Genomic DNA, 16,364 nt, shown 5'->3' with positions numbered 1-16,364 from the left:
GTCTGCGTAGATCCCTTCTCCATCTTTTTCACTAAGATTATATCACAAAGTTTTAGTGTTTGCTGGAATCCCTGTGTCATGGGTTTTTTTCATCCCCAGGACTCATATTGCACAGAGAGATTAGGAATCTTACTGGAATTATACATTAATTAATTATTAACTATTCAACTTAATGATTGGCACTAAAACTAGAATAATATTTCTTACTTATTTCAAAACTAGTAAATTCCATCCATTTATAATAAACAAAAAAAACAGGACAAGTTTGCAAAAGCTGCATTGTGTGTTGACTTGTCTCCATCTTTGGTGAAGTCAATTTTCAGTTTGTACAACTTGTAATAAAATCAGGATCAGATAAAAAGGTGTATTATATGTTTTGTGGACTGTGCTTCTCTAGAATAACTTCTGAATTTTAGAAATGCTGTGTTGTAATGGAATTTATGGATTATATGCTATTCACTTTTGGTTTGATAGTTTATTGGGCCAATGTTTGATTCAGAAACAAAACAATGCACACTGATTTGATTTATACAGTTTAAACAAATATGCTTGCTTGAATCGTAATTTTACCACTATAATCTTGACTTCACATCCACAAGAATCCATATGAGCACAACTACTGAGATGTGCCCCCCTTCAAGTCTTGCTGTGCTGCCTTCTTGTGGGGAAGGATGAGCAAAACAATAATGGGAGCAAGGTGTGAAGATCATTCCAGCTGCCAAGCTGAAGCAAGCAGACACCTCTACCAGGTAGCAGCAATTTAGGAAGATGCTGAAGGCAGATTATCACTTAGTGACAATGGTGAAGACATTTCATGCTGCACAGGAGAAGGGACTGGAAAACCACACCTATATTTTACCAAGAAAATTACATGAATAGATAATGACCTAACTCTTTTGAAAAGTCTATAATTCTGAGGAAAATCAAAGGAAAGAGAACAAAAGGCTATCAGCAGGAAGGTGGACAGGCTCAATTACTCCAGTCATGGGTGTCCTGTTGGAAGGGATGAAGGGCCAGGTTGGAGACAGATCATCCTGGAGAAGGTCTATCTATGTAGCTGCTGTGAACAAAATAAGTGATGATCATGGACCTGACTAGGACATGTTGCTTCTTTGGGAAGGGCATGGAGATGCCAGGAAAGACAGCTGTTTCCTATTATGTTTAGGGACCAAGCTGATGGTTTCCTCCTAAATCTCATTTCCAAAGAAAAACAGGCAAGCTGCTGGGTCAGTTATTATGACTACATTCAGGGGTGTCCTTAGGGGGGGTCAAAAAAGTCAAAAGGGCAACTGCAAATAAGCAATCAAAATTCTCACCCCTTTTTTACATGTGTCACACATGACACACATTTTAAAAAGGCAAGGTTTCAATCACAGTTGTGGCCACCACCTTGATGTTATTGACCCCCAACCTCCATGGATGCCCTTGTCCACATTCTGAACTAGTTGGACTGTCTATATTTTCTCTGTTAGTAGTAGAATACAGTGAACCAGGCATTAACTCTTGCAGTACCTCCGCATAGTAAAATAAACACTTTCTAATTTTTGGTTCAATTTAAGCAATTGGCACATTTATTTATTTATTTATACTTCAGTTTATGCAATCAGCTTATGTGGAGATACTGGTCCTCTAAAAATACATACGCAACGTAAGCTTTTGCTTTTGGCTGTCTGCTGAATATATTTATTTATTTATTTATTTATCAAATTTGTCACCACCTATCTCCTCTGAACAGAGGGACTCTGGGCGGTTTACAGCATAAAACAATAACTATACAATAAAATTCCAATATAAAAATAGGCTAAAACAATTTTAAAAACTACCTAATATAATAAAATCCCTATGGCTATGATCTCATTCAATCTTTGCATAGGAGGGGCACTTCAAGGCACTAGCCAACCCCAAGTATGATTATTCTCCTCCCTGCCCCAAGCCCGATGGCAGAGCCAGGTCTTCAATTCCCTCCAGAAGGCTAGGAGCAATGGGGCTAATCTCACCTCCGGGGGAAAGATGTTCCAAAGGGCAGGCGCCACTGCAGAGAAGGCCCGCCTCCTGGACCCCACCAGATGGAATTCTCTTGCAGACGGGGTCCGCAGCATGCCCTCTCTGCATGACCGGTTGGGACGGGCTGATGAAACAGGGATGAGGCGGTCCCTCAGGTAACCTGGCCCCATGCCATGTAGGGCTTTAAAGGTGATAACCAACACCTTGAATTGGACCCAGAAGCAAACTGGTATCCAGTGCAGCTCGCGAAGCAAAGGTGTTATATGCGCCCTTCTAGGGGCATCAAAAATAGCCCACGTGGCTGCATTCTGGACCAACTGAAGCTTCCGGATACTCTTCAAGGGTAGCCCCATGTAGAGCGCATTACAATAGTCTATATGGGAGATAACAAGGGCATGAGTGACTGTCCGAAGGGCCTCCCGATCCAGGAAAGGGCATAACTGGTGCACAACACGCAGCTGTGCAAAGGCCCTTCTGGCCATGGCTGCCACCTGCTCTTCGAGCAGGAGCCATGAGTCCACGAGGACCCCAAGTTATGTACCAGGTCTGTCTGGGGCAGTGCAACCCCATCCAGAACCAAAGATGACAAAGTCCTGGAAACGGCAGAGCCCTTAACCCACAGCCACTCCGTCTTACCAGGGTTCAGCCAAAGCCTGTTGTTCCCCATCCAGACCCCCACAGCCCCCAGACACTCAGAGAGGGTGGTCACAGCATCACTTACTTCACCCAGGATGGAGATATACAATTGAGTATCGTCAGCATACTGATGATACTGTATCCCATGGTGACGGATGATCTCACCCAGCCATTTCATGTAGATGTTAAATAGGAGAGGAGAGAGAACCGAACCCTGCGGCACCCCACAAAGGAGGGGTCAAGGGTCAGATCTCTCACCCCCTATCACCACCGATTGGGACCGGCCCTGGAGGAAAGAGGTGAACCAGCGCAGAACCACGCCACCCACCCCCAACTCCCTGAGCTGACCCGAAAGGATACCATGGTTGATGGTATCAAAAGCTGCTGAGAGGTCAAGAAAAACAAGGATGGATGCAGACCCGCCTTGAGTTTTGGGTTTATCTGTGTGGGTTTCCCATGGTCTTTCAGTTTGGCAGGATTTTCTGTCTACTAGAGTAGTTCAGCAAACACTAGAGACCAAGATACCATCTCAGCGTGGTCCTTTGCTCTAGTTAGGACACTAAGTGTTTCAAACATTTAGGAGAGTCTGTTTCTGAAATTACTCCATTATATTCACAGCAATGCTCTTAAAGTACACTAGCTTTTAAAATACAGCAAGAAGAAAGAAATAATAACGTTGAATGCATCCCAAAGCAGCTTTTCAAAATCCACATTAAATCTTATCATGATATGTGATAAGTCGCAAGAATTTGCTCCAATACTGATAGGGAAAACAAGATAATCAATCCTAGGCTCTTCATAGCAATTTATCTTTACACTAAATTGGCATAAACTGTAGAAATGTAAACCCAGCTAACACCAAAACTCACTTCAATAAGGCTGTTCTATGAATCAAATTTCAAGCACTTCTTTGTTGTAAACAGGCCATCGTGCATTTGAACTGTTAAAATGTAAACCATGATAGAAGGGGATCTAAGAATATTACCCCAACTTACAGTTTTATCTCAATTAATTAATGACTCACTATATTCAAGATTTAATTCACCTTCTCCTTCATGGGTCATGTGCAAAGGTATTACATGAATCCAGTGAATGATGCTTAATGGACTGACAGCTAAAATTGCCCGAATGGTTTCCACTTCCATCCTGCCAGGCAAGCAACTTATTGGATCCCATTTAAGGGTCAAAATGTGGGACATTTTCTGGTTGTCTTCAATTACCATTCTACTCAGACATAATTAACTGGCTGTAGGTGAAGCTTGCTTTCCAATTTAAAACTTCTGCTGAAATATTAAACATCTGAATGACTCAAGCCCAGATTCAGAGCTATTGATGTTCTTGATATCAGTGGGTGATGAATGTATATTAAATCAAGCTTACCAACCTAGGGCCTTCTACTCAAAAAGGGCCATGCTGGTTGGGAGTTGTTATCCAATTCATCCAGATGATACAATGAAAGGCAAAGATGGCTTAAATTGTAATCCTAGACATGTTTACTAACAAAGAAATTCCCATAGTTTCCTCGGAGTAAATATATTTGGGAGATGGGTAGGAACAAACTCAGCAAAGCAAAAGCATGTAAGATTTCAGATCATCTTTAAGGAGCAAAATATTTCACCCACATTCCCTCCCAGAAGACTCTCTAAAATAGAAACTACCACATGAACCTGCATAAAACTGCCAGAGAAAAGGAAGGAATCATCTTATACTGACCTTCTGGTCAAAGGGGGTCACCCTTTGCTGCTGCTTTTTTTAAAACCAGCTGGTTGCTATGTTGCCTTCACATATACAAGAATAAAATAAAAATATTACATAAAAATGATTTTAATCACATAAAAGGTTGGGCAATGGTCCAAATGCAGACTTAACATAAATATTCCAAGTACCTTTGGCAGAAAGCCTCATCACAGAGTTTCAGTGGTGCAACTGTAAGGATTGCAGGAACTACAGGATAGTGTTTTGGGAGCCCCATGCATGGCAAGTGCCAAAGTGCCCACTCCTGCTTTACCTTGTGATGTTCAATACTTAATGAAGATGTAACTGTTGATGGAAGGGAAGTCTACCTTTACTGCATCAATCGTACCATTGGCCATCTACCAATCATGTGACTGTCCTTATTTACCTCAATCCTACTTGAGCCAGAAAGTGGGCAAGTTTCATCTTGACTACACAAAAAGCTGAGTGAGGATCCAAAAGCAAAAAAGAACACAGAAAGATGGAAGAGAACCAGGTCACCCAGTCACCAAGGAAGACACAATAAAGATAGTTCAGAATGGTAGAGCTGCTGTCAGAAAAGCTAGATACATACTGATCACACTATCCTCTTTCAGGGTAAACAGTGTTATGCAAAGCACAGAAAAGAGACATGAAATAGTAAGCCATACTGATTAAAGTCATGAGGAAAGGAAACATGGATTTTTAAAAAAGAGTTGGGGGAGAAGATTGTTGAGTGCTTAGCAACCAACAGCGATCCATGCAAGTTCATTCACTTTGGGCAAGTAGCAGAGATCTTATTCACTCAAATGAACATGTATGAATTCAGTTCATGTCCAGAGAAAAAATCCTATATTTTGGTATAACTGAACAGTGTCTCCTTGAGCATCTCATTCCGCGCTGGGAGGTCTGACGAGACATCTTTCTGCACAATACTTCAACAGGTTAGAACTATGATGATGCTTTGTCATTTAGTTAGGAAAGAAAGTGAATTCAGCCATCAGGCAACTGTCAGATTTGCTAACGAGACTTAATTTAAAATGTCACTCTTCCATAAGATACTGGGGTTTTTTGTCCCAGTTATTTCCACTTTCTCTAAAATTGTAAAATTATTGCTTTGAAAGGAAGAAAAACAGCTTATGGGAGACATTTTTAAATAATCAAAGCAGGAGGCTAAGATATTTTATCTCAGGATTATTTGTACCTGATGGAACTCTGAATATGTTCTGAGTTCAGTTCAATATCCTAATAAGTAAATAACTTAGATGGTTACAATTTATTATATTTGGAATTCTGGCTGGGTGGTTGCTTTCTTCCTTAATTTTTCTAATTTCCCCTTTTTCTCAAATAAATTCCTCTTTTATATCAAGCAATTTGGCCCAATTGTTTTAAAAAGGAATTCCTCATCAAATCCTTGTCACATGAAGACCACAGTTTTTAGTATGTGTTTTCACATGTGTGGAAGCCTTGTGTTTCTGGGTATGAGGCCAGAACAATTAGAAGCTTTTTTTTTAAAGCAAGACAGAAGGGACTAGTCAGCTGCAGAAGCATTAAAGATTAGGTGCTAGCCAGGATTCAGTGAAAAGAACTTTATATATCCACTCTCTGTGACTTTCAAAGGGTTTGTTTTATTTTGTTTTGTTCATTTGTTGAAATATTATAATTATCAAGAACATTTTACCACCTTTCCCTAACCTGTTCTGTCTGGACAGCAACAGATTGAAGGTTTTGTATTATTAAAACTGACTGCTAGATTACATCATGCGTCACTGCATTACAGCTATCTGTATTACAATGATACCATACCAGTTCATATATAAAAAAATGATCCATGTCGTGATGCCCTCTGTGTTGCAAGCTAGAATTAATTTATAACCAATAATATTTGGCACATTTTTCTTACTCAGCTGCTTCATTTTAGAGGGCAAGGCTGCCACCTGCTGCACAGACTCATCTACTGCCTCTATTTTATTCGGCCACTGCCACTGCCACAGCGTTCATACATGCAAACCCATGGTTAAGAAAATCATTGTTTACTGAATTAAACCAGTTGCTTGAACCGTAACCTGACCATATTGGCTGAGTTTGCAAAACACTCTAAGCCACAGACTAGGCAATGTTTTATTCCAGCATGTTGCACGAATCCAGCCAATGTCTTAAGCCACAGGTAACTGATTGGGCAGGCCAGGGATCTCCAAACAACTGCCAAGGAAACCACAGATGATGAGAGCAAAGTCAAACTAGTTCACTGCATGCTAAAACTCCCCACACCTGGTGCTCAAGGGTGGCTGGCTAAGCATGTGCATCAGAGGTGGCCAATCCACTGCATTCCAATTGTTGCAGTCCTACAATCCATAGTATTCCTAGGAACCATACTTAGTAGAGAGATTTGCTGGGAATTTAATTCAGCAATATCTGGTGTGCCACAGGCTGCCTCGTTTTGTTGCACTTAGCTATAGGTAATTTATTATTAATCACCAAATTTATTATGTATATCAGTAGGAAATCTATACTGAGCAACTGTTGACATCTAAGTGTTCTTATTTAAGTAGATACATGATCCATTAAAACAGGGATGGGTAACTTGCAGCTCCTGAAGCCTTCTCTGACCATGATTGCTGAAAATTGGGGACATGGTTTTTTGCCATTATGAGTGGAACTTAACATGCATACAAAATATTGATAGGCCACCAAACTCTTCCATAAAATCCAGGAAAACAAGCAAAGAATCTTGATACAATCTACTGTTTCCCCCATGGTAATCCCAAATGCAGCCATCAGCAACCAAAGGTTACCTGCTTCTAAATTAAAATGTCTCTATTCTTATCCTTCAGATCTTGCCACTAGGGAACACTGTTCCCTGCCTTCTTCTCCTGAGTGTTTTTTATTTGCAAATATCAAACTTTGTTTTAATTACAACAAGGTACAATTCCTTAAATTTGATTATTTCATAACATTGCTATTACATAATGGTTTATCCAGTATTGCAAGTACTATACAACCATAGGAATAATTAAAAACTAACCAACCACAAATGTTATCTTATTGAAGTCTGCCATGGAGGAAAGAACCTGAAGTGTAATCTGTGGAAAAAACAAACTAACTAACCTGGTGGCTTTGTGCCAGCATTTCTGAATATGATCATGTATTAGACAACATGTCCACCCACTTCACACTTCCCAGCATACAGTAATCTGAACCAAATTAGGGGCAGATTATGAAACAGACAAGAATGGATCCTCCCATATTATCAGAGATTACCAACATGTTGGTAACAACAGAACTGTTTTTTGCATGGTGAACATGAAGACAACAAACATGAAAAAGTAAGAGAAGAAACTAGGTTTTGAAAATCAGAGTCTCTGGAATAAAGTGATATTCAAATGTTTGCTTGAATGGTTACTGACCAGCTGAATAAATGCTGTAAATGTCCAACTGAAAGATGAGAGCAATTATTTCAGCGGTTCAGAAATATTAGAATTAAAGCTGTGCCTTACAGCGAAATACTGCATAAGACAAATATGTATCAATTTCCAATTAACTTTCTCCCTAGGCAGTTATGCTGATCAAATAAATGGGTAAGTGATGGACATATAAATGACTGAGCACAGCTAACTTCATTCATCTGGAAGTTACAGCAGTACTCCTATAAGCACTTAATGTGTCATTTCAGGCTTCAGTGCAAAACATAAATACAATTAATAGAGTCTGACAAGGAAGGCTTGTGCATACAATATGCCTGATCTGATTAGCAGCTGAACATTGGAATAACCTCAGAGTGTTGCCCCATGACAGCAGCAATGTGTGTTTAGCACTCTTCATCCAGGTATCTCCCAAATTTAAGAATATTAAGAATGCTTCCTCTAGATCAATCCAAGACTCATAGCATCAAAAGTTCCATCTCCAGCCCAGCGTCATGGCTAATAGCAATGGATAGTTTTTGTCTCCAAAAAGGTGTCTATTCCTTTGATAAAGCTGTCTTTAAAAAGGGTCTCTCCTATCTTTGGGGAATGCTGGGCACATTCAAACTTTTGTGAATTGGAATTTTGTGAGCATGTTACAGGCATTTCACCAAATGGGTACCATGGGAGATTGCTGATTCACAAAATGGCTGCCATAAAAAGTGGGAGAGTTACTTACCCAAAGGGAAGCTAACAAAGTGCTGTCTGCTGCTGCCTCTAGGATCCCTACCCCTCAATTTTACCTTTTTATGTTTTGGACAGGTAATCATGCTTCCCTACATAAAACATGGGGTGGCAGCCAACTTCCTTTTTTTTTAAACAGTGTCTTAGGCCTGTAGTTTTTACTCTTGGAAAACAAAATGATACTGGAAATTGGTGCTTTGCAACATGTCAGGCCTTTTTAGGCTTTGATTAATGAAAAGCAAATGTCAATATTTAAAATGCTGCAGTTTCATGCTTCATATCAAGTTCAAATGAAAAATATGAAGCGGCCTTATATATGCCATGGAAACTTCCTGGGTGACCTTGGGCCAGTCTGTCTCAGCCCCTTACCTTATAGGGTTCTCGCTGTGGAGGTAATAGAAGGGGGTGCTAGGAACACCAACTTACTTGCTTCTATGAAATTAAAACAAAACAAAACTCAACATTGGGCAGTGCTTCCCTTTACTAAGTAATTGGCCCACATATATTATTGGGGCATGACATAAATTGAATAAATTCCTAAATTCCAAGACTATTTAGTATTGATCTGCCCTATCAACTTCACTGTAATTCAGTGCTTCCCAAACCTGGGTAAATTACCCAGAATTGGGTAAAAGTGGTTTTTCTTTGGGTAACAACATACAAACTCATTACCCAATCACTACAGGGACATTTAAATTGACTTAAATTGTTTTACTTTCTGATAAATGGTGTTGGGTAATGAAGGAGAAAGTTTGGGAAGCACTGCTCTAATTAAATTTCAGCTTCTTTGGTCTGCTGAGGCTGCTATAAAAACAGTCCTGAGAAACAATGTTTTCTGTCCATACAAGAGGCATGAAACTGCTGGAACCCTTAGAATTACAGTACCTTTAGGGCCTTTCCTTTGTGGCAGCAAATAAAGTTACAAAATTTAATTGTGTGTCCTCTGAGATACAGGCCTATATGCCACCAGTGCGTGTTAGAATGTTTATGCTCAGAACATCTCTTACACCTGCATTCCTCTGGGGAACGAAAGAAGATGCAGACATTCTGTTAACATTTTGTCCATGGCCATCAGCCAGAACAGAACAAGTACGATAGCCCCACATTCACAAATAAAGGTTTGACCCAAACATTACTGAAATGTGGGGTAAGAATAGTTTTTCCCCTTGCCTCTTTTTTTCTGGAGTATTTGTTTAAATGGCGAAGTCAATTCACCCAATCTCCGTGACACAATTCTATAGGCCACAACAGAGAAGTGGTAACAGTCTTTAATATTTTCAGCATAGCATTTCATTTTACATCCTACTGAAGATAAGGCTGTTTGCACAACAAATGGGAGCACTTCCCTGGAGTTATTAATTCTGGCTTAGTGCCCATTAGATAATTACACTACACCAGTATATGCATGATAGGGATTCATTCAATAGGCATTAACCTTGCAGAGCATATTTATTCTTAAAAAGAAAAAAAGTCTAACTCTCTACCCATATTAAACATAAGCACTGTGGGCAAAACTATTGAAAAAGCTACTACAGTTGCATACCTTGATTACTGCCCTGGTAAGTTTTTACTTTAACTCAGGTACCCTACCCCTCCATCCCATATATATGTATGTATGTATTTTGCAGTGCCCTAAATGTTGCATCCTTTACCACTTAATTTTACACCGGTGATTTTTCATATCATGAAATTTTCAGGAATACAGATTTGTTAACATTGTAAAACTATTCTCCATTTCATTTCAATTTTCAGTTGATCATTGATGATCACATACAGATATAATGAAACTGAACCAGATTATATATCTTCCCTCAAATTAACATCACTGTTTACAATTCAAAGGATGTGTGCGCATGGGTGCATGAAAACTGTATTAAGCACAACTTGTTCTGCAGTTAGTCACAGTACTTTCCATTTCTAATCAAGAATAGAGTTTTATTTTTTAAAGATTTGACTTCAGTGATGCCAAAACTGCAGCAAAACTCAGAAATAGTGGCAAGGTTACTTTTTGGGGACAACTATTATTTTATTTGAAATTACTCAGGTTTCACCTACTGAAAATCAAAAGGAAGCAAATTTTACACTTAAAGTAGCATTTATTACTGCCAAAAATATATGTACACTAGAAATGCTATCATTAAGTGTGGATCCCATGCTGAATTAGTTTTCGAAGTATTTTTAAGCTGGATCTTTTTGAACTGTACTATTGACTGCAGCTTTTGTAGTATTTCCTCATCATCTGAGAGGGATTTGTTCCCACACAATTTATGCTACTTTAGAAACAAAGGGAAATAGTCTAATATTAGGGGTGTAGAAAATGTTCCATGCATGGAATAGCTGGCTTTAGGTGGCCGATGCCCAAACTGATATGCAGGTTTTGGCATGAAGGACTGTGAATAGCAAACTGGAGCTGTTTTGTTTCAGGCAGAAATGATTTGGGGGGAAGCAGGAAACATGATAAGAACACTGGCATCAGAAGGGAAGGCAAGCCCTGGCGAATCAGCAAGAAAGGCAGGCCAGTACTATATGCCAGTCTGGAATGTCAACAGTGGCAAAGGAGGGAATGTGCTAGGAAAGTGAGGGCAAGGGCCACTAGTATATGCCCTACTGGCATACTGGCAGTGGCTGAAGGGAGAAGTGCTGGGAAAGGGTTGTGTGGTACGTGTATGTATATGGATAGTATATGGTAGGTATCACCCCTCTTTCCCTTCCTCCCTCTCAGCTGTTCCCAGTATGGTGAGATATGCCATACTTGGAACAGTTGAGGGAGATGAAGGGAAAGAGGGGTGATACATGCCACCTAACCCTACTTGGCCCATTTGGATTTTGTTTCATCTGAAACCCAGAATAACATTCTGGGTTTGGGTACTGCTAAACTCTGGCTGACATGGAACAGCTCAACAGAACATTTGGATTACAATGGATTGTTCAAAACAAAACATTCTTCCTGTATCATGCACACCCCTACCTAATATGGAGAAATCAACAGATGTATCTCATAATTTATATTCCCAAAAAAGGGCTAGACTTTTTTCTTGAGCACCTAATTATATATTAATAACATTACTTATTAACATAAACAGATTATGTCACCATATGACCTCTTAAAATCTAAACTGCCACCATCAGACCTTCAAAAGAAAGATGTTATTTGAGCTTTCTAATAACAGTATTTGCTTTAATTCTTTTCCTTTTTTATTTGCTGTCTGCTGTATTTGTAAAACATAATTAACTAATGAGAGTTTTACTGATCGTGTACATGTCTGTATATACAATCTTTATATAAAAAGCACCGAGGCATTACATTTCACACCACTGAGGTAGTACTTTCAGGATTAATACGCATTAGTCGTGAAACATTCCTCAGATCCTGCAACTGCTTAGCAGGCTTTCCAACACCTTCCTCAAATCTTTTTTCCACAACAGGAAGCACAGTTTCATAAAGGAAAGATGCATTTTGCCTGATGAATGCTTTCTTCTCAGGGTCCTGTTCACACCGTAAACTGTAATCAACATGTTGGATGGCCACAAGGATTATCTCCATCAGACTTTCTAGCAGAACCATATGCAGCTCTGGGAAATACAGCTTGAGAGCCTCCTCCAAGAAGGCCATGGTCTGTTTCGTGAAAGCCACAACCGTGTAGCTAAGATTCACCCAGCAGTCATCTCCAGTATACTGGTCAAAACTGGTCACACCACAGCTCCTCATTTCCTCTCTAAGCCTTCCTAAGGCTTCTGGTGTCATCAAGTTCATTCTCCTCCACATCTCCTCAGAGTTGCGATGTTTCGTGGCCTCGATTATGATGTCTTTGTAGCTCTGCAAAGCCCCTTTGATATCCTTTACTAGTAGGGCATGAATGATGAAGGTCAGATCCAGACCAATATCACTGAGTTGCTTACAATGTTCCTTGGCCACCTTTAACAACAAGTGACATTATTAATTTAATTAAACCTTAAGGAGTTGCACAACACAGAGAGATGGTAAAATAATCTTCCTATTAGAAACATTAGATAAAACTAAAACATAACTTAAACGGGACTATTTCAAAACTGATCTCTGCACAGCCTCACAGTGGGGATCGTTAACATGTAACTTTTTAATCAATTGACAGCCACGCTTCCTGGGAGAATTTGTTGCTGAATGTCAGTGGGGGAAAGAGCAAGTGGAGCCAGAGCTAAAAAATTCCTTTTTCTGAAGTTGCTTTTTCTGATACCATTTTTTAAAATTCTTTCTCTTTCTGACAATCACGCAGTAAGCACTAGGGAAGAATGTCTTTTATCAGTGGTCTAAACTGATTATTTGCAAAGACATTTTGAAATTAAACTGTGGACTGCTTGTGATCATATAGACATAGATTGCCCATATTTACTTTAGCTGTTTAAGCAATTTTCTTCTTCTCTTCTTTTGCTTGTTTTTAAAAGAACACTTGATAATGATCTTTCAGTCATATTTTACATGAGCCTTGCATTTTGTCACTGATCTTCTTGTCTGAAATATGTAGCAGTGATCCCCAGGAAAGCAGCTAAAAAACTTTTCTCTCTCTCATGTGAATATAGCATGATGATGCTATTATCTATAGCATAGATAGCATAGCATAGATAATAGGCTGAAAGATGAAGGGGAGGATGGAAGAAAAGTTATGGATGCTGTATATATTTCTAATTCACAAAACAGTTCTTTTCTTCCAGTTCCTTATTCAACACAGGGCACAAGCAACTCAAAGTTTGTACAGTGTATGGCTCAAAAGAGGCTTTGCGCCACTCAGTAAATATGATCAGAGACTGCCTCATGATTAGAGCCTGCCTGTCAAGATCTATTATTATAAACTTAAGTTTCTTATTCAACCTGCCCACAAACATGTGACAGAGGAAGAACCGGAATCTATGAAGTTTAACCCCCTTCTTGACTCTTAGTGCTCTACCTAACATTAAGCACTATGCAGGTCCTAATCCAAGTAACATTATTTGTACTAAAATTTAAGTAAAAGTAACAAGCCAAGGTTGCTGTAACTATTAATTTAAACCATACCACTGAAACTAACTTGCTTCATTCATTTAAAAGAAACTTATTTTTTAGTAACTTATATTGAAATATAGGGACGCAGTGGCGCTGCAGGTTAAACCGCTGAGCTGCCGATCGGAAGGTCGGCGGTTCGAAACCGCGCGGCGGGGTGAGCTCCCGTTGCTCGTCCCAGCTCCTGCTCACCTAGCAGTTCGAAAACATGCAAATGTGAGTAGATCAATAGGTACCGCTTCGGTGGGAAGGTAACGGCATTCCGAGTCGTCATGCTGGCCACATGACCCGGAAGTGTCTATGACAACGCCGGCTCCAAGGCTTAGAAACGGAGATGAGCACTGCCCCCTAGAGTCAGACACAACTGGACTTTACGTCAAGGGAAACCTTTACCTTTACCTTATATTGAAATATATCCCTAATGTTAATGCCAGTACTGAAATAAAACCAGCTAGAAAGACCAGTTTCATTTCCATTACTGCCACCATTCAGGTCAACTGAAAAGAATAGTCTGTATTCCATTGCAGTCTCTTCAGAGATAAAAGACATAAATCAACTGTGACAACAGACAGCATGTGTTTTTATCTTCTTTTGGACAGTAAAGAAACAACAACATCAGATTATATGTAGGCTCTAAATATTCTTTTCAGGTAAGACAGGATCTGTGGTAAGATCCAGCTGCACTACAAATGCAGTGCATATAACTAAAGCTCTCTCTTCCAAATCTTAGAGAGTGAGTCTGTTTACCACTAGCAGAACTGGAAATTCAAATGTCGCTGTCTTCCAGCCTCTCTACCAATTGGCCATAGGCATCTTGTTCTGTGTAACAAACAAGATGTTGCATGTGCATTTCTGCTCTCCTCTTGTGCTGCATCTATGTGTGTATCTGCACTAGGAAGCACCACCATATATTCCATGCTGGTCAGATGACAAGGTGGGAAAAGGACTTGATCAGCCATTACATTCCAAACCACTGCCCAAATACCTCTCCCATAGGGATGCGCTGACACACTTTTTCAGGATTTTATTCCATTCTCCCTCTGCTTACCTTTACACACTCAGCAGCAGTAGATAAACTCTCCTTACTGTCAAACACCTGCTTGCTAAAGGCATCTACAAACATCCGCATGGTAGACCGGGCCCAGACAACAAAAGCTGAATAGCACCCACTATTTCCAGCAAAGTCTGTCTCAAATTCTCTTGCAGTCTCTAACAGGCTGGTAAAGAAGACATGACAAAGCTTGTGAATGTACAGCAAAGTGGCACCTTCAATGCGCAACTGTCGGATGGCTGTGTGAACAGCAGCTTCCCTATTCTTCAAGAAAAGTTCACATGCCTTAGTTGACTGGCCCAAGCGAATGAGCTGGGAAACAGCTCGGCGGGTAGCTCTGGGCCCTCCTCGGAGAGATCTATCTGGAGACAACTCAAACACAAGGACCTCAGTGAGCTGTCGGACTCTTTCATCCACCTTTGCTCGCAGCTCTCTAACCATCTGGGTCACAGGTTTGTCACCCAGATATTCCTTCAGCTTATCTAACAAATCAACTGCCCCTTCAAAGTCTCTCTGAGCAATGCAAACATCCAGGTCTTCTGGCAGTTCCTGAATCCATTCTAGAGACAGATCCACCATTTCTTCTTCCGGTGTTGCCTCCTCTTCCTCCTCCTCCTCTTCATCAAAAGGATTAGTAGTCTCAGCAGGCATTGAAGGAGCCCGTATTGGGACCTCCTGCTCCAGTCTTCGTTTCTCACTGAGAACCCGATTCCTTTTTGCCTCCTCCAGCACTTCCAACCACTCTTTCTTGATCTTGGCATTCTCAGCTTGGAAGATGCGACTCTCGGGGAACATAAGCAACTTGAACATATCTTTCATGGGGGGGTTGTCCTTAACATTAACCACAGCCAGCCCATCAAGTGGGTAAAGGGCATCATAACGATACATGCCCCGCCGGTTGGGCAGCCATGCTGCCACCAGCAGGCAGTCATTCATAAGGAAAGCATGCACTTTCTGGGTCTGCACCATGTGGTCAGCATCGTACTCCACAAGGTCCCCATTGTACACTAGGTACTTGCCAGGACTCTCTGGAAGCAGGTCTTGGCAGCCCTCCACTTTCTCCAGGAGGGTGGTGAGAGTTCGCTGCCGGCCCTCCTCGCTGGCCGAGGCGTCCTTGCCCGAGAGAGGCAGGAAAGGGTTCGTGTGGGGGTCGGCGGCGGCGGCAGCTCGCCGGGCGCCCGCGACAGCCGGGTCCTCTCGCTCGCCGGCGTTGGCCTGCAGCAGCAGAGCCTGGGTGACGGTTTCCATGATGCCCTTCTGCTCCGTGAGGATGTGGCTGAGCTGGTACATCTCGCTCTCCAGGTAGCTGATCTCACGGGCCGTCTCGATGAACTGCCGGTAGTTCTGGTAGACATTGCGCTTGAGGCTCTGCGCCGTCTCCTCGCTCAGCGCCTGAATGCGCTGCCGGTGCTCCTGCAGGTCCCGGTCCCCATCCGACTGCTGGGACAGCTGCTTCACGTACTCCTCGGCCGCGTAACTCCCGGATTCCAGCTGCCGCCGCAAGCGGCTAGCGCCACCGCCAGCAACTACCTCGCCCAGAGAGACCGCCATGTCCGGGTAAGAGCAGCGAGAGACCGAAGACCAGAGAGGAAGGCGAACGAAAAAAGGACTCCGAACGGCGCCTGCGCCGAAAAAGGAGACGTTCCCGGCGGTCTTAAGAAGTCAGGAGAAGAGTTTGCGGGAGACGTAAACGTCATGGAACGGCGACACATCTCTCTCCCTGTCGCACATTACCATAGATGTATTCTATAGACTGGGCTTCACTTCCGGATGTTTGGAGAGATGCGCAAGCGCTTTACAC

The 16,364-nt window shown here is 41.3% G+C and overlaps 1 protein-coding gene across 1 annotated transcript; it reads right to left on the bottom strand.

Moving 5' to 3' along the window:
• Positions 1–9,750: 9,750 nt before the first annotated feature.
• EXOC8 (exocyst complex component 8) lies at positions 9,751–16,197 on the bottom strand. Its single transcript, XM_063306897.1, has 2 exons — positions 14,561–16,197; positions 9,751–12,414 (listed from the first exon to the last, which is right to left on the bottom strand). The coding sequence occupies exons 1-2, from the start codon at positions 16,112–16,114 to the stop codon at positions 11,806–11,808; spliced, it is 2,163 nt and encodes a 720-aa protein (XP_063162967.1). The 5' UTR covers positions 16,115–16,197; the 3' UTR covers positions 9,751–11,805.
• Positions 16,198–16,364: the final 167 nt, after the last annotated feature.

Source organism: Candoia aspera, chromosome 1, assembly GCF_035149785.1.
Source record: "Candoia aspera isolate rCanAsp1 chromosome 1, rCanAsp1.hap2, whole genome shotgun sequence".
NCBI classification, from domain to species: domain Eukaryota; kingdom Metazoa; phylum Chordata; class Lepidosauria; order Squamata; family Boidae; genus Candoia; species Candoia aspera.
The sequence above is the reverse complement of the archived record's forward strand: the minus strand, read 5'-3'. Positions and strand labels throughout refer to the sequence as shown.

Bases quoted from the DNA above. Each gene is read 5' to 3' on its own strand.
- EXOC8 (XM_063306897.1), bottom strand. From the start codon at position 16,114: ATGGCGGTCTCTCTGGGCGAGGTAGTTGCTGGCGGTGGCGCTAGCCGC. The intron at 12,415-14,560 runs GTAAGCAGAGGG...TTGTTGTTAAAG, and splicing joins CTGCTGCTGAGTGTGTAAAG to GTGGCCAAGGAACATTGTAA.